Genomic DNA, 27,560 nt, shown 5'->3' on the forward strand with positions numbered 1-27,560 from the left:
TATTTTGAAAAATATTGAATGAAACATTCACTATAAATACTACTGCCCCGAATACATATCACCTTATTAGTTACGGAATCTACTAACATAATTTAAATAACGACGTGACACACATTAAAAAGCGAGTTATCGAACGCAAAACTGTTTTTTATCAAGATTACTTTCTGCGGAATCAGGTTGAACCAGCCGACAGCCATTTCTCCGGCAAGAATCCGAGAAACGCGCGTCTTCGCCGCAGCGGCGCGTGCGCAGGCATCCGAACCACCGTTGCTATCATGTGAACTAATTTGTGTATGATTTTGTGTGTTTGGTAGATAAAATGTGTGTGGTAAAATGCAGTTTTACGGTGTTCCTCATGTTGATCATGTATATTGATTCTGGTAAGTCTTTTTAATAATTTTTTTCGCGCCAATGCGTTTTTTTTGCTGCTATGCTATGTGCGTAAAATATTTGGCGTTAACAGAATAGCCCATAAATATAGGGGCAAAAGCGTTGTTTTTCTACAATTTTATTTCAATAAAACCTGTCAGATCATCGCGGGAGTTGCTATGTGTGAAAACTGACGTATTTAATCCAAGATCATGGTGTGTGACGCCCCCCGGTCTCGAGCGGTGTGGATGTAACCGAGATTAGCACCAGGAGAAAAAGAAGACTTCTATCATATATAGACAAAGTTTTCAGAATAACTTTAGTGCAACAGAGATTTTATAGTCATATAATAACTTATTTTGCAACAGAGATTTTAAAGTCATGCAATAAATTAAGTACTTGCATAAAAATTCCGAATATTTATCGATTAAATTTAGCCCATAGTCTTTGGCTGACCTGACAGTCGCTATAATTTGGCGCGTTAGGGTTAAAAGCTCCATGACAAATTAATGTGGTGTAGATTATGAAGGCATATGACAATTTACCTACTACTCATATTGCCCAGGCAGATGAGAATCGGCCTAGTTTGGCGATCGGCCTGCGACATTAATAAAATGATTATTTCCACCGCATGTGAACCGGTATTTCCGCTCTGTTACTATTTAGTGGTAAAAGAGAAATTTTAAAATGTTACGGATCATTAGTATACACGTTTATTAAATACTAGCGACTCGCCCCGGCTTCTCACGGGTAGCACTTATACATATGAACCTTCCTCTTAAATCATTATATCTATCAAAATACCGCATCAAAATTCGTTGTGTAGTTTTAAAGATCTCAGCATACATATATACAGACATAGGGATAGACGCGGGAAGCGACTATGCTATATAGTGATAGTACTAAGTACTTATATAGTGATGAAGGTGATATTTCGATTGATTTCGATAAGGGTTATTTAAAAAGCTTGTGGGAAAATACAAAACGCCACAAACCATAGATTTTTAATAGTAGTTAGTTTGAGTGCAGACTGATTTCGGTGTATAGGTAAATGAAAACATGACAGATAATAAAAAATATCACATTATTTAGACGAATTTTGTTCCTAAAAACATGATAAAGAGTTCAATTCACACGTAAAACATGACCACCCTGACGATGTCGGCAAAAATTAATCATTGCTGGAGAGTAAAAGTGGTCTCGTCACTGCGCAAAATAAAAAAGATTCGCTTTCATCTTACTTCAACGTGTTAAGTTTCATCCAGCCATTGTTTTATCTTTTTCTAGATTTCACAAGCGATGATTTCGAAACAGATTATAATCGAAGAGTTATAAAAATCCCATCAGTAATATAAGGTGCCTACAATAATTAAAGTATTGTAACGATAGAATCGTAACCGCCGACCAAAAAGAGATGTGTTATAATGACGAGTCTGTGTGTTTGTCTGAGACACCGTAGCTGGAAACGAATGAACCTATCATCATAATCAGGCGGTCAGTACGCTGTCAAAGGCTAGGCAGGTGAAAGTAATCGAACTCCCTAGCTACCTCCTTAGTAAGTAGCGATAAACTTATAAATAAGCACCAAGAAACTGTAAAGTTACCTTTAGGCTAGAGATTCAGTTGCTTCCTTACTTATAACCATTCATTCATTCATATAATCACGTCAATATCCCTTGCGGGCTAGAAAGAGCAAGCAGTCTTGAACAGGATAATAGGCCACGTTTAGCTGTTTGTTTTACAAAGATCGTGCTAAATGCCGTGTGGTTCCCGGCACCAATACAAAAAAGAATAGGACCACTCTATCTCTTTCCCATGGATGTCGTAAAAGGCGAGGCAGGGGATATACACATGACCATATGTATGTATGTATTGTATTGTATTGTATGTACTACTCTGTCAAGAAAGTAGCAGGAAAAGATCAATAATACACAAACTGTTTGTTATTCATCCAAATTTATTTTATCACCTTCAAAATATGCTCCTTTAGAAACGATACACTTACGCCAACGAATAATCCAATCATCAAAACATTTTTTAAACGCTGTTTCCGGAATTGAGGTCAGTTCTCGCCGCGAATTCTCTTTTATGTCTTCTACCGATTGAAAACGGGTGCCACGAAGTGGTAATTTGAGTTTAGGAAAAAGAAAAAAGTCGGCTGGAGCCATATCTGGTGAATATGGTGGTTGCTCGATGGTATTTGTTGAGTGCTTGGTTAAAAATTCGTTCACAATGATGGCCTTGTGCGAAGGTGCATTATCATGGTGCAAAATCCAAGAATTTTCTTTCCACAAATCTGGCCTTTTTCGTCGGATTTGCTCTCTTAAACGCCGCATAACACTCAAATAATATTCCTTATTTACCGTTTGACCTTCCGGCAAGAATTCCGAGTGCACAACACCGCGATAGTCAAAGAAAACAGTCAACATGACTTTGACTTTTGAACGACTTTGGCGTGGTTTTTTCGGTTTCGGTTCAGTTGGAAGGCGCCACTCCGAAGCTTGTTGACTAGTTTGCATGTCAAACTCGTAAACCCACGTCTCGTCACCAGTAACAATGCGTTTCATGAATGTTGGGTCGGAATTGACTCGTTCTAGCATGTCCTCAGCGATTCTCATGCGATTGAGTTTTTGAAAAAAATTCAGGTCTTTTGGGACTAGCCGAGCGGCAACATGTTTCATACCCAAATTATTAGTTAAAATGGTACGGATCGACTCGTGAGATACAGAAAGTTCGGTGGCTATCTCTCTCAAAGTTGAATGAGGATTTTCAGTCACTATTTCCTTCACTTTTGCGATGTTAACTTCAGTTGCAGACGTTGATGGCCTACCAGAGCGAGGCAAATCTTCCATCACATCTCGACCGCTTTTGAACGCTTTGTACCACTCATAAGCACGAGTTTTTGATAAAGTCGATTCACCGTAAGCCTTCTGTAACATTTTCAGTGACTCCGAACACGATATTCCATTGGCAATGCAAAATTTAAGACAAACTCTTTGTTCGATGTTTTTATCCATTATGAAATTAGCAATACACACTAGATATGATATAACTAAAAATAGCACTGTATTTAATGTAAACAACAGATGCAACTCAAACTCCGCGCCAAAATGGAAAACAGTTGTGCCAATCTAACAACAACAAAAAAAACAAAAATTTGAATTTGGAACCATAAATAAATAATCCATTCCCGATACTTTCTTGACAGAGTAGTATGTATAAAACAAAGTCGCCCATTTTGTCTGTAGTCCCTTCGTATGCATAAAACTTTAAAACTACGCAACGGATTTTGATGCGGTTTTCACTAATAGAAAGAGTATTTTCTCCGACAGGTTTTTATATATAATTGAAATACATTGAAACTATATTAGCTGAGTTATAGCGATTTATGTCCAAGAAGTCAGAAAAAAATCTAATTGAAGATTGCATTTGTGCGTGCGCCGCTTATACCGTTGGATACAAATAAGAACAATGTATAGCAAAAACATTGGTCTTTATTAGTTCTACAAAAAAGTCCGCGATGACATATATCCAGCTTTTTTATTTAAGTCACAAAAACTACTTTTCTGTATTAAAAAAACATTTAATTCGTTGGGTGATGTTTAACTGGTGATATAACCAATAATACATATATCCTTATCAAAATAAGTAAGTTCATCATCACGAGCATTTAATTTAGATTATTTTTGCAGTTTACAGTGTGTTATTTAGACATATAGTTTAGGAGATATCACGATATTAGTATTGCGGCACGGTACGGGCCGGCCGCGGCGGCGGGGGCAGCGTCCCTATAAATAGCGCGTCGGCGGCAGCGGCTCCCCTTTTGCCGAAAAGGCTGTTAGGAGGAGCGTCAAGCCCTCGCCTAAAAACGTCCCGCTGTAATAGTGAATGCCCCTCAGGCAAACTATGTTCTCATAGTCAAAAAATAAAAATAAAAACAGCGGCTCCCCATTAGCACTTTGAAATTGGAAGCGATCGGACGCGTTTATTTATCGCAGCTCTTTGAGAAAAATAAAACGTGCTTTTCAGCGCGACAACAATAATTGTATGATAATAGTAGGTATTGTATTCTAAGGTTAGTATTAAATCGCACTTATTAGTAAGATTAGTTTTTTAAAATATAAAACCGTAATTTATGGATTGATATTTTCTATTAAGATTTTGGTTAAAATTTAAAGTTAGGTCAATTTAATATTAGGGAAATAATTAAAAAAATAAATCGTAATTTAAGGTAAGATAAGTTCAGAAAAAGAACTTAATAGAATAGGTATCTTTCTTTTGTTTCTAAGTACATATTTAGATATTTTTTTACTGAGGCACATGCGAATAATATGGGAGTTAGTGTCATAATGTGTGTGTAATAAGTAGCGGGATACACGCAAACGAAGTTGCGCGGGTCAGCTAGTCGTTCTATAAAATATAATTCTGGACCAGTTCCAGAAGCGGAAGGCAGTTTGATGTCGATGGTGGACTTCAGGTACTGGCGCTGCGTCATGAAGCGCGACTGGGTCTGTCCCAACGACGAGATCAACTTCTACCTGTTCACGCCGTAAGTATTCAACACTAGCAGGAGATACATCAGGTAGTCGTTAGCGAACTTGTAGTTTTTAAGGACAAAAAGCTGAAGTACTGATAAAAATGCGTTAAGATCCGTCGTTAAGTTAAGGGCACGGTGGAGTGTGTCACAAAGCCCCAGGTGTATTTTTAAGACTTATCCGAGACCTACAATACGCCCCATTTTCCAAAATTACTTAGATCTAATGACGAAAATACTGCTTACTTGTTACAACGGTGAACTAACTCGTGACGGGAACAAACAAGGAGTATTTTTTTGTCTACGATTCCATTTTCACCTGGTTCATCGTGGTGTTAGACCAGGATACGTCTTTTTTGGAAAGGATCTTGGGCTCTGCTTATATCTGCGAAGCAGAGTGCGTAAAACAGGTTATATAAAATCGGCTTCCGTTACCTTTCAGGGGAATCAAAGGCCGGATCATAATTGTTGCACTAGGTAACTGTACTTATGCCAAAGTCGTAAAGCGCCAAAAAAAAAGAATAGGACCACTCCATCTCGTTCCCATGGATGTCGTAAAAGGCGACTAAGGGATAGGCTTAAAAACTTGGGATTCTTCTTTTAGGCAACCTGTCACTATTTGAATCTCAATTCCATCATAAAGCCAAACAGCTGAACGTGACCTATCAGTCTTTTCAAGACTGTTGGCTCTGTCTACCCCGCAAGGGATAAAGACGTGATTATATGTATGTACAATTATTCTATTTACTTTCAACGCATAGTTATGTATAACTATGGGTAAACTGATATGTAAATTCCCGTTTTCCCTCATTTTAAGTTAAATTTTTCTCCCTATAACAAGATTATCATGCAGTGGATAGTTTCATAATGATGTATATCAGTGGTGATGAGCAGGGAGCACCAGCGGGCGCAGTGGGTGGACGTGCGCTACACCAAGTACCTGAAGGAGTACGGCTGGAAGACCTCGCGGAAGAACGTCCTCATCATCCACGGGTTCAACGGGACTTACTCTAAGACGCCCATGACTTTTATACGCGATGGTATGATTCCCTTATTGTACGTTACGCCTTACTGTACTAACCATATCCAACTAATAGCAATTTACAATACATACATACATACATAAAATCACGCCTCTTTCCCGGAGGGGTAGGCAGAGACTACCTCTTTCCACTTGCCACGATCCCTGCATACTTCCTTTGCTTCATCCACATTCATAACTCTCTTCATGCAAGCTGCGGTTTCGGGTACTTTTGACCTGACCCTTTACCAGGACGTCCTTAATTTGATTAAGATATGTTCGTCTAGGTCTTCCCACCCCGACCTTTCCCTCCACACTCTCCATGTATATCTGCTTAGTCAACCTGTTTTCATTCATCCTCTCCACATGACCGAACCATCTCAACATACCCTTTTCTATTCCTGTAACTACATCTTCTTTCACATCAATTAACAATGATTTGATTAAAACTGAGTAGGTCGAATCGAATATCCACGGGTAATAGTGGTCTTACTGTAGGGAACTATACGACACATTCCACGCTACAGTTCCGGTTTTAATGTAATTCATCCACGATTTAAGTGACATGAATACGCATCTGTCCTGGAAGGATAGGTAGAGCTCCCATCTCACCATTTGCCTCGATCCCCGCTAACTTCTTGCATCAACTACATACATTCAACTTTTCTTATAACATTAGTTGGTTTATTGTGTGATGGCCTTTGTGGCACAGCGGTAGTACGCTTGTCTGTGACATCGGAGGTCTCGGGTTCGAATCCCGGCCAGGGCATGTTAAGAAAAGAACTTTTTCTTATATTTATTATAAAATATAGTATCGTTGAGTTAGTGTCTCGTAACACAAGTCCCGAACTTTCTTCGAGGCTAACTCAATCAGTGTAATTTGTCCCGTATATTTATATTATATTTACTTTATTGTGTTGTCCGTTAACCGTGTGGTTCCCGGCACCAGTACAAAAAAGAATAGGACCACTCCATCTCTTTCCCATGGATGTCGTAAAAGGCGACTAAGGGATAGGCTTACATACTTGGGATTCTTTTTTTAGGCGATGGGCTAGCAACCTGTCACTATTTGAATCTCAATTCTATCATTAAGCCAAATAGCTGAGCGTGGCCTCTCAGTCTTTTCTAGACTGTTGGCTCTGTCTACCCCGCAAGGGATATAGACGTGACCATATGTATGTATGTATGTTGTGTTTCAGCGTACCTGTCTCGCGGCGACTACAACGTGTTCATGGTGGATTGGTCTCCGCTCACCAGGTTCCCCTGCTATCTGTCTTCTCTCTCTAACATGAGGTGAGTTTATTTTCTTGTTAACAAACTGTCCACAGACATTGTGGGCTCGGGTTTGTCGAGAGTCACAACATAGTATAAAACAAAGTCGCTATTTTAGTCTGTTTGTCTGTATGCTTAAATCTTTAAAATTACGCAACGGATTTTGATGCGGTTTTTTGTAACAGGTAGAGTGATTCAAGAGGAAGGTTTTTATGTATAATAACATTTATAATTTTGCACCCGTGCGAAGCCGGGGCGGGTCGCTAGTATATAATAATTCTATGCGTTACACCCTCCCTATGTGACGCATTAAATTAATTAATGCCCCTAGTCCGGACTCACTAAATGTCCCAGTAAGAATCTAGTTATAAAGTTTCATCAACAGGTGGCTTGTAAATTATAAATATGGATAAGTAACTAAAGTTTATTTGTTTCATTCATTCATTCATATAATCATTTTTATATCCCTTGCGGGGTAGACAGAGCCAACAGTCTTGAAAAATACTGATAGGCCACGTTCAGTGTTTTGGCTTACTGATGGAATTGAGATTCATATAAAGTGACAGGTTGCTAGCCCTTCGCCTAAAATGCTGATAAACCAATGGGCTTGAAGTAACTGTAATAATAGTATTTTTACCGCTGAGCGGAGATTTGAGCGAAAGTGGCGTAAATAATTATTCATGAGCCGATCTCGAGGAAATTAAAACAGTCATGTCTACAGTTGAAATGGCTTTCCTGACCCTGATGATTGCTATAGAAATAACCTTATTTAGAGATACGAAATCAATACCAGGTAAAATTGTCAAAGCGAATTCGTTGAAACGAGTCAAATAAATTCTTTACAATCACCAAGTCATTATTTATCATATCATACCTAATACTTGAATTTAATAAATAAATAGGGATAAAAATAATTAACTTGATTAATATTTTTTCCTCAAAGTACCTACTCTCTTTTTGCGGGGCAGACAAAACCAATAGTCTTGTTAGGTCGATAGGCTACGTTCAGCTATTCTATATATTGCTAGCCTATCGCCTAAAAGAAGAATCTTAAGTTTATGTGCTTATCCCTAAGTCATTTTACAGGATCGATGGGAAAGAGATGGAGTGTTGTAATTTATTTTTCCGTTGGTGCCGGGAACCATACTAAAGAAATTATTTCTACATCATACATGCATATAATCACGTCTATATCCCTTTCGGGGTAGACAGAGCCAACAGTCTCGAAAAGAGTCATAGGTCACGTTTAGCTATTTGGCTTTAAGATAGAATTGAGATTCAAATAGTGACAGGTTGCTAGCCCATCGCCTAAAAGAAGAATCCCTAGTTTATAAGCCTACCCCTTAGTCACCTTGGAGTGGTCCTATTCTTTTTTCTATTGGTGCCGGCACGGCACTATATTTCTACAATTAGTTTATTTGGACCGGATGCTTGCTATACCGCCACAGTAATGTCCGTACATTTCAGGTTAGCGTCCCAATGTACAGCGCAGCTATACTCCCACCTCACGCAAGCCGGGGCCCTGGCCAAGATGATCACCTGCGTGGGCCACTCCCTGGGCGCGCACATCTGCGGCATGATCTCCAACCACCTCACGGAGAAGCAGTACAAGATTGTGGGTGAGTCATCATCATCACAGCTCAACACACAGACTCTCCTCTCATCTGTTCTGATCGCTGGCCAAGACGGTCAAATGAGTGGTCACTTTATCAACCCCGTTCAGTCCCGGTTGCATTCTAGCGTCTCTGTGATCACGACCCTGGATTAGAGTCAGGATAAACTCCGGTCTGACCTCTTAGGGAAACTTACCTTTATTGGATCATGGCTAGATATCCAGTTGCCTGAATGTGCCGGTTTCCTCACGATGTTAGCCCTCGCCGTGAGATCGTCAATTGCCAATCAAAATAAAAGAAGTTTCAGAAAAGAGCCATTGATCCATGGTCACGGAATGAAAATATAAACCTGTGATCACTTATGAACGAGATAGTTACTTGTTTCGTCAGAAAAACAGTTACTTTACCCGTATCTCAAATTGTTTTCACACAGCGAAATGTTTAAATAGCTACTAAATAACTATCAAGAAAAAATCCCTTTTCAGATACTGTATGGTGCTTGTACGGTACATTAAATTTAAGTAGCTTACTTCGAAAAACCTTTGACGAAACGGTTTAAGTGAGCAAGCATATTATTAACTTTTTCATTCGTTTTTGTTACGTTACGAGGCGAACCTAAAAATAGCTTATTACATTGAACCAACGGCATTTTGTGTATAACCAGGTCAGTTCGATGCCTTCATTCTTACGAGTATATAGTTAACCGATCTCCTATATGTGGGACCTCTATTTTGCCTTATCTGATGTACCTGTCTCCCAGCTAATTGAGTGTTCCTAGTTGAACCCTCCGAAACTATATAAATATCCTTGAGGGCTTCAATAAGGCCCAAAATAACTATACCGCGCGGATGAAGTCGCGGGCACAGCTAGTTATATATAAAACTAGCGACCCGCCCCGGCTTCGCACGGGTCCAAATTATAAATGTTATTATACATAAAAACCTTCCTCCTGAATCATTCTACCTGTTACAAAAAACCGCATCAAAATCCGTTGCGTAATTTTAAAGATTTAAGCATACAGACAAACAGACTAAAATAGCGACTTTGTTTTATACTATGTAGTGAAGTAAATTTAAGAAACTGTTTACACCTTAAAGCACAGTCAAGGGTAGAAAACGAACGAACTCAATATTATTTGAAAATATTCATCTGTTTATTTTTAACTTATGACAATAACAAAGTGTAGACGTAAATATAAAACATTATAAATATCGTTTAATCGCTGCGCAGGAGTCTTAGCTACGAGAACTGAGGGAACTTGGGTAACGATATCGTGACTGTCTTGCTCTCCAAGTATTGCTTGATTCCCTCCTCTCCTCTGAAAATATAGAATATGAGCTTATTTATTATAAGTAAAGAAGTATTTTATCAGGACTGGATTGAGTTTATTTTTTTACACAGATTGAGTTCGCATCGAAATAAGAACTATATTTTGTAATTTATACTTATTATATTTCTTATGTGTCCTTTCTGTAAAGACTTTAGAAGTAGTCAGAACTGGTAAATGCGTCGTCGCAACTGATGGTGACTCTCCAACATTGACGTTTTAATAATATTATCTATTGTCCGGAATATATATCTTGTATCATTCAGGTGTCTATGTTAGTACTTACATTAATAATTTAGTTATATACTTACAATTCTCTGCCGATACCAGAATTCTTAAATCCGCCGATTGGAGTTTGACTAGTTACGTGATCGTAGGTGTTGACCCTGGGACAGTTCAAAATATAATACTTAGGACAAATTATACAAATAAAAATACAATAATATACTAGCGAATATAGGACCACTTCAGCAGGTACTGGAGTACTATAAGATTATACATACATACATATATATATATGGTCACGTCTATATCCCTTGCGGGGTAGATAGAGCCAACAGTTTGGAAAAGACTGAATGGCTACGTTCAGCTATTTGGCTTAATGATAGAATTGAGATTCAAATAGTGACAGGTTGCTAGCCTTTCGCCAAAAGAGATGTAGTCCTATTATTTTACCCACAAGTTTAGAACCACACTATAAGATCACGTTAAACTAATTGCATAATGATAAAATTGAGATCCAAATAGTGATAGATTGAATGCACATCGTCTAAAAGAAGTATACCAAGTTAATTTGATAGTACCTATTACATATCAAAAATAAATAAATTGAAATGATGAAAGCAATTTTAAACGGACAGGATGCAGACAGCAAGGAGGTCTCGCGCCCGGCCGCCCCCTAGTCTCCATCCCCCACTGCCCCCCCTCGCCCCCTCTACGTCCGCCCCGGCTCTCGCGATAGACGAATATTTATATGGATGTTACACACAGTCAGACAGATCGATACGCGACTGCGGCTTAATAAGTAAAAGCTTGAGCATACAGGCGAATTGATAACCTCTGGTTTGAGTCGATTCTACATAAATTCAAACCATATGTTATACAGATTTGTTTGATTAGTCTTGTTATGTTTAAAAGTAATTCTAAGTAATTGTAACTATTTTACTGAATTCCCCATTTTACACAACACCGAGAGAACTCATTTTGTTTCGGTTCACGTCCGTTAAATTACTTACACACAAAGTCCACTTTTTAGAATTCATTAAGTATACCAAGAAAGGTTCCGACCCAAAATTACAGTAAATAAATATATACGGGACAAATTACACTTATTGAGTTAGCCTCGAAGTAAGTTCGAGACTTGTGTTACGAGATGCTTACTTAACAATACTTTATTTTATAATAAATACTTATATAGATAAACATCCAAGACCCAGGCCAATCAGAAAAAGTTCTTTTTTCATCATACCCTGGCCGGGATTAAAACCCGACCTCCGGTGTCACAGACAAGCATACTACCGCTGCGCCACAGAGTACACAGTACATAGAACCATATGATATACCTACCCCCAAATAAAACTCACCAAATGGACCCGCTGCGGACTTGTTTGGCGAAAGACAGCGCTCTGGTGATGTCGTTGGTGATGACGCCGGCGCCGAGCCCGTAGTGGGAGTCGTTGGCGCGGTCGATGACCTCCTCGAACGTGTCGAACTTGAAGATGCATTGGATGGGCCCAAAGATCTTGTAAAAGAAGGTAGTAAACAGGATGATTAGAATTTACTTGTTAATTTCGATTTTTTGGATAAAATCGTTCTTTTGTCTGCGGTAACACGGCAGTTCTTTGCGTGACTCAAATTCATTGGAAACCTAGTAAGCCAAGTTTTCAAGGCAGGCAAGGCATATAACTCTACATAATAATTCTATATATTCCGTGAATAGGCAATATTTGAGAATTTTTTACTCTCCTACCACGGGCAGATTGTAGTGAAACGTACTCAAATCTTTCATGAAATATTTTTTTTTTGACTGTGATAAAAAAAAAAACTAATAAAAAGTGATAAAGCGCGCGAGAAGTGCAATTTGATTCCCCGCACCTTTCCATCATCGGACGACGCAGTGCAGGCAGGGATTCTACCCAAATTATTATGTACTTGATATCCGCACCCAACGAACATAATCCATTTGCTAAAACTTTATTATGTGTCTACTATAGTATTCCCTTCCTGCATCTCTTTCCCCTGAAATTTCAATTACAAAGAGAAAAGCAAGATTGAAGAGGCATAATACTTAAACTTCGGTGCCCCGTCTCATCTAACCATTACTCTTGAGGTCACAAACCCTTAGATTTCCAACGCAAATACTCTTCCATGTCCATAAAGTGGTCTTCTCCACGTATAGTTTTACATTTCCTGGTGAAGTCCAGCTCACCTCTTCTCTCGCGATCCTCATGTGGTCCTGCACGTCGGCAAATACTGTAGGTTTGATGTAGAAGCCCTTGGTGCCCAGCCGTTCCCCGCCAGCCACGCAGCGGGCGCCACACGTCTTGCCAAGCTTGATGTACTCCAGCACCTTGTCGAACATAGTCTTGTCGATCTGTTAAAGTTATAACGCTAATGTTATTTCTTTCATGTGCTGGAAGACGTGATGTTAGCTTTTAGTAAGTAGAAAAACATTTGAATCTCAATTCTATCATTAAGCCAAATAGCTGAGCGTGGCCATTCATCCTTTTCAATACTGTTGGCTCTGTCTACCCCTCAAGGGATATAGACGTAACCATATTTATGTATGTCTGTAGAAAAATATGGAAGATTCTTGTCTTGGTTCGGCGTGTCTACTATATCTGAATAATGTGTAAAATCATCACAATTTCACTTGTGATGATTTTGTCATATTTCTGACTTCACTTATTAGGTGACTATTGAACGTAGTTCGTAATTTGTTTTTATCTACATTTCTGAGTAAAAGACATTTTACCTTCAAAATTCAAATTTTTTATTAATTACTATAGGATAGTACTATAGGATAGGATAGGACCGTGTGGCTCCCGGCACCAATACAAAAAAGAATAGGACCACTCCATATCTTTCCCATGGATATCGTAAAAGGCGACTAAGGGATAGGCTTACAAACTTGGGATTCTTTTTTAGGCGATGGGCTAGCAATCTGTCACTAGTTGAATCTCAATTCTATCGTTAAGCCAAATAGCTGAACGTGGCCATTCAGTCTTCAAGACTGTTGGCTCTGTCTACCCCGCAAGGGATATAGACGTGACGATATGTATGTATGTGTACTATAGGATACTATATATCGCTTAATAATTGTTAAAACGTATGGTTTAACAACATTGGCTGACGTCAAATAAATTACTTAAAAACTAAGTTTACTGCCGCTTACAAGGCGTCAGTGCAGAAGAAGCGGTAACAAACTGCACTGCAGCATTTTCTTCAACAACGTCAACTTCACAATACTTCTTAACATAGGTTCTGGTTAATCACATTTATCATGTCTTTTGTTGGAAACTTCTGGAGCCACAAACTGCAGTCCCATATAACCAAATCACCTGCGGCCCTTGCTGGACGTCATCGAAGGGGTTCCCCACGGCCCTGGTGCGCGCGATCTCGCCGGCCTCCCGCACGAACCGGTCGTACACGCCGGCCTGCACGTACGTCCGGGATCCCGCGCAGCAGCTTTGCCCAGCGTTGGCGAATGCGGCGGCGTGGGCTATTTGGGCTGCTTTCTCAACTGGAAGATTAAGTTTTTCAAGTTATTCTAATTCAAATTCAAAATTTTTATTCATACATACATACATAAAATCATGCCTCTTTCCCGGAGGGGTAGGCAGAGACTACCTCTTTCCACTTGCCACGATCTCTGCATATTTCCTTCGCTTCATCCACATTCATTACTCTCTTCATGCAAGCTCGGCGCGAAGCGAATCTCATGTGCGAAGACTAGTATCGTAGTAATAGATAGACGCCATAATTAGAGACATCAGAAGAGTATTTTTGCTATAGTGTAGGTAAATAGTCCGAGGAAAGGGCCATACACACGGGCCGTTTTTGAGCTCAAGTCCAAGTATTCTTTACCTACATCGGCCGACCTGATTTGTAGACTTAAACCTAATTTTCGTAAGAGGTTTCCTCCCTGGGAAGCTTTCTAAACAAGAAGTATCGTCTACAAAAGAAGCTATAATCAAAAAAGAAGATTCTATGTAATTTTTAGAGTGTGGAATAAGCAAAAGGTTGAACTTACCATCGGCATCATCAAACACAACTAACGGACTCTTTCCTCCAAGCTCCAAACTAACCCTTTTAATGTTAACAGCCGCGGCTGCTGCCATAATAATTCGTCCAACCTGAAAGGGGACAAGTACATTAGGGTAATGAAAAAATTCTATAGTATACCATCTCTACCATTCTGAGTGTACATGCTCCTCGGCCGGTGTAACCTGGACCGTCAGCACAAGAAACACAATATTTAATGAGATACTCCTTCATTCTTTAATTTCTTAGTAAAACACGTGTGGTTTATACAATTGTATTGTTGTGACTGATTTTATAACGGACAAAATGCATCCATATAGCATTAACTGGGCGATACGTAAGATAGGGTTGAAAAAAGCGGGAAATTTTCCTGTTTTTTTCAAATTCCCTCGTATTTATACAAGGTTTTTACGAAAGTTTCAAGAAAAATAAGAATGAAATATTTCATGTTTTTTATTAATAAAACGGAACGGAAAAATACGATAGGAAAAGTATTGATATCCTTACAATATGCATCATTGTTTTAAAAATTGGTAATTAAACGTGTTTTTTTACGATCGTTTTTTTTTATTTTTCGAAAATCTCAATAAAACTGTTTTTTCCCCGAGGGTTTATTTTGATATATTTCAATGTAACAAACCAATAAAACGGTAAAAACCGAAAAAACCAATTTGTTTCTTTCGGAATTTTCAACGCTACGGTACTACGCTTTCCATCTTACGGTAAGAAGGAATGAATAGGTACATGTATTTATGCATAGCTACAAACGTAACAGTTACTTCAATAAAAAATTCTCACCCGCGTGGATTTCATGCATAGCTATATTATATTGTAAACGTAATAGTTCAGAATCCTCACCCGCGTGGATCCAGTGAATGAGATTTTATCGACGTACGGCTGGTAGGTGAGGGACTTGCCGGCCGTGGCGCCAAACCCCGGCACCACGTTGACCACCCCGGGGGGAAAGCCAGCCTCCTTCACCAGGGCCGCCAGCGCCAGGGCCGTGAGGGGGGTCTGCTCCGCGGGCTTCACCACCATCGTGCACCCTTGGAAAAGATCGCATTTCATTAGAATTTTGCACCAAAAATGTGTTTGAAGCTCAATGTTAATCTGACCGGGATAAAGGCGTGATTTAATGTACGTAACCTCTAGATTAAATGAAAAAGATTATTGATTTCGTCCAATTTATTATTGTAGTTTGAAAAATCTTCATTTATTGTCATGTACATCGATTACAATGGTTCTTCAACATCAAATACAATGTGCTTAAACATGAATGAGATTGCCCGCAATTTAAAAAAAACTATCTGAATTTCTTTAAAATGTCGAATATATCACCTGCAGCGAGTGCTGGTGCTACTTTCAAGACCATCATAGGAATGGGGTAGTTCCAGGGTATGATGTGCGCGCAGACTCCGACAGGCTCCCTCAGTGTAATAGACAACACTTCGCCATCTGAAAACGAGAACATAAGGATCTATAGATCATTGACAACCTATAAAAATAGTTTTATGTTAGCTCTTGACTGAGGGTACGTTCCCGTGGGAACTTAGAAACATTTTTTACTGGAAACATGCAAAAATTAGAAAATAATCTCTCATCTTTGCGTGTTTTCAGTCGCTAGGCCGTAGCGGTTCAGGGCCTAGCCCAGATTAAGCTGTTCTTGCCGCCGGCCTTTTACCTGAACTATCTGATCTGAGGAAATACCACCAGATTGGGACCTTCCTCGGACAGTCTAGAAGTTGATTGGTTGCCTTCTTTACTAAATTATTAAATATTATTAAGTTATGAATGTAGATGTTCATCCACATTCATAACTCTTTTCATGCCAGCTCGTGCATTCTTGCCCCGACTTCTCGCCACTTCGTCCCTGATTTGGTCAAAAATAATTCTAGACGAACGAATTTTGACCAAATCAAGGACGGCCTTCCCTTTCCAACATTCGCTCTCCTTGTATATTTGTTTAGTCATTATTCTGCGTCACAAACAACAAAACTCATTCAGTGTCATAGTAACCTAACCTCTAATCCATAGATACAGTTGGGTCGCAATATTGACCCCACCCGACTGGCCCCCGCCCGATCACGCCCCTGCTGCGCCAGACGGCGTGGCACTTATCAATACAATAGATAACATAGAAGCGAAATTAATAAACCCTTAAGAAAAACATGTTTACGTGAATAACGTAACGTAAATAATACATTGGAATTGTAGTACATACATACATACATATGGTCACGTCTGTATCCCTTGCGGAGAGACAGAGCCAACAGTATTGAAAAGACTGAATGGCCACGTTCAGCTATTTGGCTTAATGATAGAATTGAGATTCAAATAGTGACAAACTTGGAATTTTTCTTTTAGGCGATGGGCTAGCAACCTGTCACTAATTGAATTCTATCATTATGCCAAACGTGGGCGTGCTGTTAGCTCAACGTGGCCTATTGGTCTTTTCAAGACAATTGGCTCTGTCTACCCGCAAGGGATATAGACGTGATTATATGTATGTACGGATAATTATTATCAGGGGGGGTGAGTTTGTTTTGTTTGACCGCGCACCCTTTCTTGGCTCCCTGGATTATCTCCTCAGCGTACACTGTATGTAACACTGAATAAAGAGATAATTATGTAAACTGTTTAGTTCCCTAATATAATATAATTCTACTAGCTGTGCCCGCGACTCCGTCCGCGTGGAATAGTTATTTTGGGCATCATTGAAGCCCTCAAGGGTGAATAATGTTCCCCGTTTTTTTCACATTTTCCATTATTTCTTCGCTCCTAATAGTTAAAGCGTGATTTTATATCGATAAATGGTCTATTCAACGTAAAAATAATTTTTCAATTTGAACCAGTAGTTCCTGAGATTCAGCTTTATAATAATAGTATAGCTATGGAGCATACAGCAAAAAGCCCAGCGTAGGCAGGCCCCCTTCCAGATGGGCCGGTGATCGATTTGGTGAAGTGGAACGTTGGACGCAGACTCTTACGAATCCTCATCTATTACCTGCATAACTTATAGGACTCACCTACAGTACTTATAGAGAGCTCACCTGCAGGAATTGTGTTTCCCAAAATCTTATCGGCTTTCCCGGCGTAAAATCTCAAAACTGTGATAGAATAGTACACTTCGCTCTCCGCTTCCTTCACCGGCTTCCCGCAGTCCAGGGTCTCCAGCTCCGCCAGGTACCTAGCCTGGGATTCCATCAGGTCTGCTAGCTTCAGCATCAGGAGCCCTCGCTGGGAAGCGTCCATGGTTCTCCACGGGGAACAGCGGTGAAAGGCCTTCTTCGCAGCTTCTACTGCTTTGTCTATGTCCGGCTGAAAGAGGGATTAGTGGTTTCGTTCGTTAACATCTTAAGTGACTTTTTTTTCATTTTCGAGACAAATTACACAGATTGAGTTAGCCTCGAAGTAAGTTCGGAACTTGTGTTACGAGATACGAACTCAACGATACTATATTTTATAATAAATACTTATATAGATAAACATCCAAGACCCAGGCCAATCAGAAATATAGTTCGTTTCTCATAATGCCCTGGCCGGGATTCGAAACCGGGACCTCCGTTGTCACAGACAAGCTCACTACCGCTGCGCCACAGAGGCCGTCAAACTTTAATTATTTTTTTTATTTATTTTTTTATTTATACGGGACAAATTACACAGATTGAGTTAGCCTCGAAGTAAGTTCGAGACTTGTGTTACGAGATACTAACTCAACGATACTATATTTTATAATAAATACTTATATATGTAGATAAACATCCAAGACCCAGGCCAATCAGAAAAAGTTCTTTTCTCATCATGCCCTGGCCGGGATTCGAACCCGGGACCCCCGGTGTCACAGACAAGCGTATTACCGCTGCGCCACAGAGGCCGTCTAATTATTGGCTTTCAATTTTGTTTCGCATTATGATAATCAAACGTAACAAATAAGATTTTATGTGAATTGCACTACAGCTTTTGTATTAGTTTTCCTCACGTTATATGCTAACCTTATTAGCAAGCTGTAACAAATAACCGGTTGAGTCCATCACAAAATTTTTATACTATGGGCACTGTAACTGTTAAATTTGGTAACGAAGGCAACCAATCAACTTCTAGACTGTCCGAGGAAGGTCCCAATCTGGGGATATTTCCTCAGCTGGTTCAGGTAAAAGGCTGATGGCAAGAGCAGCTTCACAATAAATAAGGTGATGGTTTATAAAAAGTGTGGTCGTGTCTAGTTTATATCAACTTACATCGTCTCCTTCAGCCACGCGGGCGATGACGGACTCATCCTGAGGGTTGATGGTGGTGAAGGTCTTCTTGCTGACAGCGTCCACCCACTCGTTGTTGATGAACAGCTGAACAAACAAACATACACAGATATAATTTGGATAATTATTACATACATAAAATAAAATCAGGCCTCTTTCTTGGAGGGGTAGGCAGGGACATTGGATTTTATTGCCGTTTTAATTATTACTCAGAAAAATTGTCCCGGAAGGTTCATTCGTTCGTGGATACCATGTGAAGTCGGACCGGGCCGCTAGTGATAGTTTAGCTTCCCCTAACACAAGTCTCGAACTTATACGAGTACAATCTGTGAAATTTGTCCTGTATACTTCTATGGTATCCTATCCTACTCATATTGTAAATGCGAAAGTTTTTGTATGTGAATGTACTCGTATGTCTGCTCTCATTTCATACAAAATCTATTGGACGGACTTTAATGATATTTAGGACACGGGTAGAATATAAGCTGGAATAAAAGGTATATTAATTAAGTACCTACTTATTATCTCGTGAACAAAGCTCTGGGACGCAGCTAGTCAATCAAATAAATATCTTTATTTATTTTATTGAAAAATTAATTATATTTTTTTTTGTTAAATGTAAAATGAACCCAAAGCAAGTTTCATTTCGTTTTGACTTTTCGGGAAACTTTGCTTTAACTTTTAAAAAGTAAAACTAATTTCTGAACTTGACCTACGATTTTTATTGCCTCCGCCGAGGTGGCATGCGGTTATCGGGCAAACTCGAAGGCACGAAAATATGGAGAGGGTATTTATAAACTTTAATATGTACTCAAAAAATTATTGTATAATAAAAATAAAACTTAATTGCCTAGTTTGATGAAAAATATCGAAACATACGTACTTAACTCTGGCTATGTATGTTGTCCTACGGATAGGTCAAAATCTGAAAATTACCTATTTCTTGTTCGGGGAATTTACTTCATAGATTTAATGCAAATATCACGTTTACGTTCTGGATAAATTGAGATTCTGGTGGAGACAGGATGCTAGCCCACCGCTTAAAAGAAGAGTCCTATTTTTATGCAATTTTCCCTTGATTGTTTGTTGAGAGGCAGTTACTTGGTTTTTTTCGCTGTCAGACCGGTACGGGAGCTCTAAGTAACAATTTGTTGACACATGCTTAGCATGTGTCTGTCTTAATGATCTGATGAAAATAGGGGATTGCTCGAAGTTGCAGATTGCAGGTGATGAAACAAATATCACAATGTACTTTACAATTTCACTTTTATTAGTACTAGATATAAATATTATAAACAATGTACTGCAACCAAAAAAAATGTGAACTCAAGTCTCTCATATCAATTACGCGCTAATCTCAATTCATTTGTTTTTTTTCTTTTCATAAATTGCCTATTACCAGCCAGTACTTCTGATAATCAAATGAGGTTACCTACTTATTTTTTTTAAACATTTATTTGAATTGTACATTAACACCTAAGCCAATAATATAGTTGATTGGTCGATAATGCTTCTAGCATTAAGTCCGCCAATTGTGCTATACATTTGTATTTTGTACAACAAAATTTAAATAAATAATAATAATAGTGATAGCATTGAATATTTAATTAACAATAAATAGCTTCTCTACGTTTTTTTAATCTCCAGACTGTATGATTTAATAATGCCAGGCAGGGTCTCAATCTTATCTCAGCAAAACTGTTTTGTCTTGGACATAAAACGATAATTGTGTATGTTTTCGTAAGTATGTGTTTTATATCGCGGTGTGCGTGTCGAAATCGTTCTGCTAACTGTGGATTTGTTTATTTTTATTGTTATTTTTGCGGCTCATCTGTTTATCTTATAGCTTATGGACTTTAACCAATAATAAAGTGGTAGCGCGCGCTGTAATCAAATTTAAAAAGCGCATTTATGTCGGCCAATATTGGTTCAAGTAATAATAAAAATATAAATTTACTGTGTAGTTCCCGGCACAAAAAGAAAAAGAATAGGACCACTCCATCTCTTACCCATAAATGTCGTAAAAGGCGACTAATGGATAGGCTTATACATTTGAGATTCTTCTTTTGGGCGATGGGCTAGCAACCTGTCACTATTTGAATCTCAATTGTATCATTTAGCTAAACAGCAGAGTGTGGCTGAAACCTTTTCAAGACTATTAGCTCTGTCTACCCCGCAATAGATTTATAGACGTGATTTGAAATATGTATAAAAAATGGCTCAATGTCACGTTTAGCTTAAATCATTTACTAAGTCATCCAGGCTTAGTGATGGAATTAAGTTTCATCAAGTGAAGTTGCTACGTTTCATCCTCTAAGTAAGGAAGCCTGCCCCTCAATTGGATATCACAGTCTACGTGGGAAGACCAGCAGCTGCCAGACACTGTCACTGACACTCAGTTCGGCTCGCAGCGCCGTGTGAGATAGACGTGTCCGCATAGGCGAACAGCGCAAACCAATCAACTTAGACCCCCGCGATACGACGTTTGTGTGTGTCTTTCGTGTCAACGGTCACTGGTCGATCAGCGGATCGGCCACCCAGCGCAATTGACCTGTCTTTTATGGCCGTTAACTCGGGCGACCGGTGTCTCGCACGACTGGTGTATGGAGTAGCTGCGGTCACCCAAGTGTAAACATAGCTGCTTCCCTTTCACACTTATAGTGCAAGACCATACACGGGCGTGACAACAATTCTACATTGGCATAACAATCAGCTGGGATTCAACCTACATCTACCTGCGCTCGCGCATTAAAAAAAAAAAAAAGCCTATCATCAAATTGAGTGATCAACAACTAATAATCTCTCCGCCTCTCACATTACAAGTTCTGTACTTTGCTTCAACCCTGATCGTAAGTTCAAGATATGTCTGTGCAGCGCTCACCTCCGGCCTCTATTAATCAAGCCCAATCCGAACCAAATTTAAGTCAATCAACAGCAGCATCTGACTTAGATAACGTAAACATCTTAAATCGTGCTAACAAAAGATATCGGCGCGCCGACTCCTCGGATAACGAATCTCAGGATCTTAGGAATGACATAAAACAAATATTAAATGTCTGGAAAGTGGAACAGGACGCTAATTTAAATCGCATCTTAACTGAGCAAAATCTTCATATGTCAAAACTTTCATCTGACTTAGCGGAATTAAAAATCCAAAACATCTCCATTCAAAAATCCAATCTTGAAATTGAAAAGGCTTTGCAATTCATGAACCAACAATATGATGATATGAAAAAGCAAGTGGAGGGTCTTCAAAAAGAAAGGAAAGAATACCTTTATACTATACAGGAACTCGAAAAGAAAGTAATTGATATTCAGCAGAGCTCTCGAGGCTCCTCCATCGAGATCCGAAACGTGCCTTCAACCGAACGGGAATCCACGGATGACCTCACCCAGATAGCACAGAACCTTGGTAAGGCACTTGGAACTCCTATCGGTGGAGTGCGTGACATCTATCGTATCCCGGGAAATCGTGGACCTGCTAAACCGATAGTGATCGAACTCGACTCAGTCCGAGATAAGGAGAAACTGCTCATTGGCGCAAAAAAATATAATAAATCACGTGCACATGAGGATAGACTTAACACTAACCTGATTGGATTTCCAGGAAAACCCCTTCCTATCTACGTAGCAGAATACCTGCCGAGCTCAACAAAAAAATTGTTCTACCTGTCAAGAGAATTTGCCAAGCAAAACAACTACGTCTTTTGCTGGACTGCCAACGGAAAAGTATTCCTCCGAAAAGAACAAGGCGCAAAACACATCATTGTTCAGTCTGAACAGTTCCTGGCTGATCTCCAAAGGCAACAATGACCATCAGTTATGCTCAATATCCGACGAATCTTGTCATTTTACTTAAACAATAAATATACTTTCCAATAAATATTAACTCTTGTTCGTATTTTAATTGTAACTCAATGTAAACTAGCTGTAATTCAGTTTATTTAAACAATCAATTAAACTAATATTAACATAGTCCTAAAAACGTGCACACTTCATTCATTACCATACACACCACACACAACCACTCAGACGGCTAAAATTTTATCACTTACCTCACGTTGTTTGTTGCGATTGTCCTTACTGTTTCACCGTCATTGTATAATATATCCTTCATCAATGGCTACCTTACTGGAACTCAACTCAGAGTTGGATTCTTTTGACAGCTTTAATTCGCACTTATGCAAACCAGATCACTGTACCTCGATCTTGGAAATCTCCTCTGAAAATTCTTTAACAGTCTTTCAACTAAATATCCGCTCAGTTAATCAAAACTTTGAACAACTGAGAGTCCTTCTAAATCAAATTAAAGTCTCTTGCGATGTCATAGTTCTTACTGAGTGTTGGCTTCAAAAATGCCATAACATACCCTCTTTAGATGGATATAGGTATTATTCATCTACCAATCCCCCAAATCAAAATGCAGGAGTCATTATTTATGTCAAATCTTCCATACCTCATACTATAACTGAACCGAATTTAAAATACGCAGATTGTTTATCATGTACTATTGATAACAAAATTGCAATAGTAGGAATCTATAAATCTCCATCCAGCTCTAAAAGATATCAGTTTGATCGCTTTCTTGACACTTTAAATACCTTTTTAAATACATTAAAATCATTCAATAATATTACGATAGTAGGCGATCTCAATATTGATATTAAACCCCACAACAATGATGACTATTCTAATGAATATTTAATCCTTAATGCTACACATGCCCTATCACCAACACATGTATTACTTACACGAGCCGATAAGTGCTATGACCATATCCTACTCAAATCAAAACTTCCCTCTACAACACTTGTAATAGACTCTAATATCACGGATCATAAACCTACTCTTCTAAATCTAAAACTTAAAAATAGCTTTTGTTCCAATACTCGACGAAAAACCATTATTGATATGGCGTGCATACAAAGGGATATTTCACACACTGACTTTTCTCATATTCTACTAATTGAAGATGCTAATCTCGCAGCCGATACTCTTGTCAAAATATTATCGAGCATTATAACTAAACACACTAAATCTACTATAGTTACTAGCACAAACAAAATACTTAAGCCTTGGATAACTCCAGGATTGTTACGTTGTATCAGGAATAGAGATCATCTTCATACAAAATCTAGGAAATCCCCAAATGACCAAATTATTAAAACAACATACAAACGATATCGTAACTTCTGCAATTCCCTTCTTAATAAACTTAAAAGATTATACGAAAAAAATGAGCTGCTTAAAAATAAAAACAACCTTAAAGCTACATGGAGTACCATTAAAAAAATTACTAATACTGAAACACTTCGACATCCTCCATCTGACCTGCTCAAACTAGCTAATGACACCAAGACCTCACTCAATTTAGTTAATAAATATTTCGTCAACATCGGCAAAAGCCTTGCTAAGAGTATTCACCCCTCCAATTTTGATCTCACACCTTTTCTAAAAGAACAATCCGTTACAGAATCAATGGCCCTCTTCCTCGCTGACGAAGCTGAAATTGATAGTATTATCATGAGTCTCCGCTCTGACACTGCAGTCGGCTGGGATAGAATTTCTTCATCTATTCTGAAATCCAATCGTCTGTTCCTAATTCCAGTGATCACTCACATTTGCAATATAGCTTTTCACACAGGCGTTTTCCCTATTGCCTTTAAAAAGGCCCTTCTCCACCCTATTTACAAAAGTGGTGATAAAAGCAACTTCGCCAATTATAGGCCCATCTCCGTCCTATCTACCCTGTCCAAAATACTTGAAAAACTCCTTAATAAGCGTCTTATTAAATTTTTGACAAAAAATTTCATTTAATCGGACCATCAGTATGGTTTTCGCACAGGTGTGTCCACTGAGGACGCCGTAGTAGATCTAGTAACACATATTACTACGAAATTAGATCAAGGGCAAAGATGCTTAGGTATTTTCTTAGACTTTCAAAAGGCATTTGACACCGTAGATGTGCCTACACTCCTGTCTAAGCTCTATAATATTGGAGTTAGAGGCGTCACGCATGACATCCTTCGTGACTACCTCTCCAATCGCCGTCAGAGCGTCACAATCGACGGTCATTTTAGTGAGGAAGAACCTATTGAGTATGGCGTACCCCAGGGATCAATCATTGGACCCACCTTATTCCTAGTTTACATCAACCAACTGTGTAACATTACCTTGCCAAATTGTAATATCTTCACATACGCAGATGACACTGCTCTAGTGATTCATGGCTCGGATTGGGCTGAGATCAAATTCAAAGCAGAACACAACTTATCGATTATAAATGCTTGGCTTTCACAAAACCTCTTAACGCTTAATCTGACCAAAACATGTCTTATTCCGTTTTCTATACGTGTCACTACACAACCACCTCCAAATTTTAAGATATATATTCACTCTAACTGCAGCCAGACTGATATATGCAGCTGTCTTCCTATTTCACAAGTGTCATTTACCAAATATCTTGGCGTTTATATCGATCGCAACCTTAGTTGGCACAATCATATCGACTCACTTACTACAAGAGTAAGACGTCTCATCCACATATTTAAAACCCTCAGACAGTCGGCCGATGCAGAAACCTTAAATCTAGTTTACTCCTCGCTATGTCTTTCAATTTTAACCTATTGTGTAACAGCTTGGGGATGTGCTGCAAAAACTCACTTTGTTAGAGTTGAAAGGGCACAGAGGGCTGTGCTTAAAGTCATGTATTCCAAACCCATCCTATTTCCTACAAAACAACTATATACAATTGCCTCTGTGCTGACAGTGAGGCAGCTTTATTTGCTAAGAACCATTCTCCGCAAACATCCTAAAGTACCACTTCAAGACTCATCGAAAAGGAAAACCCTTAGAATATGTCCAATACCAAGTCACAGAACTACCTTCGCATCTCGACAATTTCATGTCTCCAGCTCTATAATTTACAACAGTTTAAACATACATAAACTAAATAAACATGAGATTAAAAGGAAACTTACCATTTGGTTATTACAATTAGACTATGATGACACAGAACATCTTCTTCCTAATAATAATTAACATACTAACATCAAACATCACTAGAACACACAACACAGACACACTTATTCATCACACTACCAATCTCACACATCCTACCCCATTCTTAAATCTTTTACCTTTAACACTTAACCCTACTAGTTTGTTTATATAAGTAGTAACTAATAGAATAGCGGTCGAACACTGGATTCCAAAACACAGGCTTGCCTAGTTTGGAAATCAGGGTTTATAAAATAATTTGTACTACATACTTTTTTAAGGAAACTTTTGTATGCTTTATTATTTGGTTAAATGTTGTACAAATCCTTTAAGTAAATAAAGAATTTTATTTATTTATTTATTATTTACTGTCTTTTTAGGGTTCCGCACCTAAAAGGTTAAAAACGGGACCCTATTATTAAGCCCCCGCTGTCTGTCTGTCTTTCTGTCATTAGGCTGTAGCTCATAAACCGTGATAGCTAGAAAGCTAAAATTATGCATTTCCGTTGTCGCTATAGTTGTAGGTACTTTTTGTGTACTAATACTGGGTTTGATTGTCATAATAAACAATTTTGAACTTCTTCATGTCTATGGTCTAGCAACAAGAATCTAAATTCCCATATAATGCCATCCAGATTAATGTGGTCATTTTGAGTCGAGACTGTTGGTTCTGTCTTCCCAGTAAGGATAAAGATGTGACATTATTTTTATATACATGTATCCGCGAGATCTCATCATCTCATAAGCGTATGTCCTAGTTGTGTACACCTTGAAGAACCCGGGGTCCTCCTTAAACGAACCAAGTGGAAAAGGCAGATAACTAAATAGTTAATAATAATAGATTAACTAATAGTTTAGACACATCGAGTGACTACCGTCTGATTCACAGAGGATCCTACCTGAACAGGATCTTATTCCCTTACTCGCCTCATACGACATTTACTGGAAAGAAAGTGGTCCTATATTAAAGTACCCGGGACCACACGGCACACTTTTGCGATCACTAGTAATTTAAAATCGAACATCGCTAATATCATTCTACCGCACTTAAAAAAAATACAATTTTGGCAATGTTATTGAAAACCCTTGATATAGTAAACTGTTATGTTTTAAATTATAGTGTATGACGATAAAAATACCTACCTTTGTGTATTTAACGTCTACTTTCACCATTTTAGCGAATAATTTAGTGGAAATAAATCACAGACGTATACCCTCACCGCTCTTCCGAAGTGTACTGCTGCGATATTAGTGTTGCTACTACGGGCTATCGATGGTTTAAAATATTATTCTATCGATGAAATTACTTATATAACTTATTTAAATTACTTATATATATTTATATAACTTAAATACTTATTTGTGGGGTGAAGACCTATTTTAATCACAATAAACTGGAGAAATGGGTTAATTATATATAATTATCAATGTACGAGAGAAGAGAATAGTCATTATGTAGCTAGGCTGATGTTATGCATTTCCTCTTTAAACGATTTTTACAACTCATTCTCTCACTTATTCTATGCTCATCACACATATCCGCTAGGCTATAGCGCTATAAATATGCTAAATAAATAATTTTTATCTCCTGAAAACATTTCTACTTACTTTTGTATCAATCAATCAATCAATATATTTTTATTTGTGAAAACAGGTAACCCCATAGTTTTAAATTTTGTTTTAATCAGTGCTCTGCTTCCTGCCTACAGGCGTACTTTTGTAATGTACAATCTAATCTGTATCGGAAAGCCAACTCGAAGCGCAGGTGTGGAGTGTGTTCAATTTTTATACGAGCTAAACCTCGGATGACAATAATTTTATTTCCATATCGTTAGAATTGATGTATTTTTCGATCAATTGTGCTGTGTTTTTTTCGGCACTTTTGAAAAGAACCACTCCGTATCTT

General features: G+C 38.5%; 2 protein-coding genes across 2 annotated transcripts in view; one reads left to right on the top strand and one right to left on the bottom strand.

Moving 5' to 3' along the window:
• The first annotated feature begins 218 nt into the window (after positions 1 to 218).
• LOC106129115 (phospholipase A1) overlaps positions 219 to 27,560 on the top strand; it is a 42,396-nt gene continuing 15,054 nt past the window's right edge. Inside the window, exons 1-5 of the mRNA XM_013327585.2 lie at positions 219 to 380; positions 4,804 to 4,918; positions 5,798 to 5,943; positions 7,124 to 7,217; positions 8,664 to 8,815. Of these exons, the coding sequence (XP_013183039.2) occupies positions 320 to 380; positions 4,804 to 4,918; positions 5,798 to 5,943; positions 7,124 to 7,217; positions 8,664 to 8,815 (568 nt within the window). The 5' untranslated portion in view covers positions 219 to 319. The remainder of the gene's footprint in view (positions 381 to 4,803; positions 4,919 to 5,797; positions 5,944 to 7,123; positions 7,218 to 8,663; positions 8,816 to 27,560) is intronic.
• On the bottom strand, positions 9,941 to 26,899 carry LOC106129158 (aldehyde dehydrogenase X, mitochondrial). Its single transcript, XM_013327640.2, has 11 exons — positions 26,798 to 26,899; positions 18,638 to 18,742; positions 17,450 to 17,717; positions 15,738 to 15,854; positions 15,258 to 15,445; positions 14,389 to 14,491; positions 13,697 to 13,878; positions 12,565 to 12,729; positions 11,720 to 11,877; positions 10,448 to 10,522; positions 9,941 to 10,127 (listed from the first exon to the last, which is right to left on the bottom strand). The coding sequence occupies exons 1-11, from the start codon at positions 26,825 to 26,827 to the stop codon at positions 10,049 to 10,051; spliced, it is 1,470 nt and encodes a 489-aa protein (XP_013183094.2). The 5' UTR covers positions 26,828 to 26,899; the 3' UTR covers positions 9,941 to 10,048.

Source organism: Amyelois transitella, chromosome 14, assembly GCF_032362555.1.
Source record: "Amyelois transitella isolate CPQ chromosome 14, ilAmyTran1.1, whole genome shotgun sequence".
Classification (NCBI taxonomy): Eukaryota; Metazoa; Arthropoda; class Insecta; order Lepidoptera; family Pyralidae; genus Amyelois; species Amyelois transitella.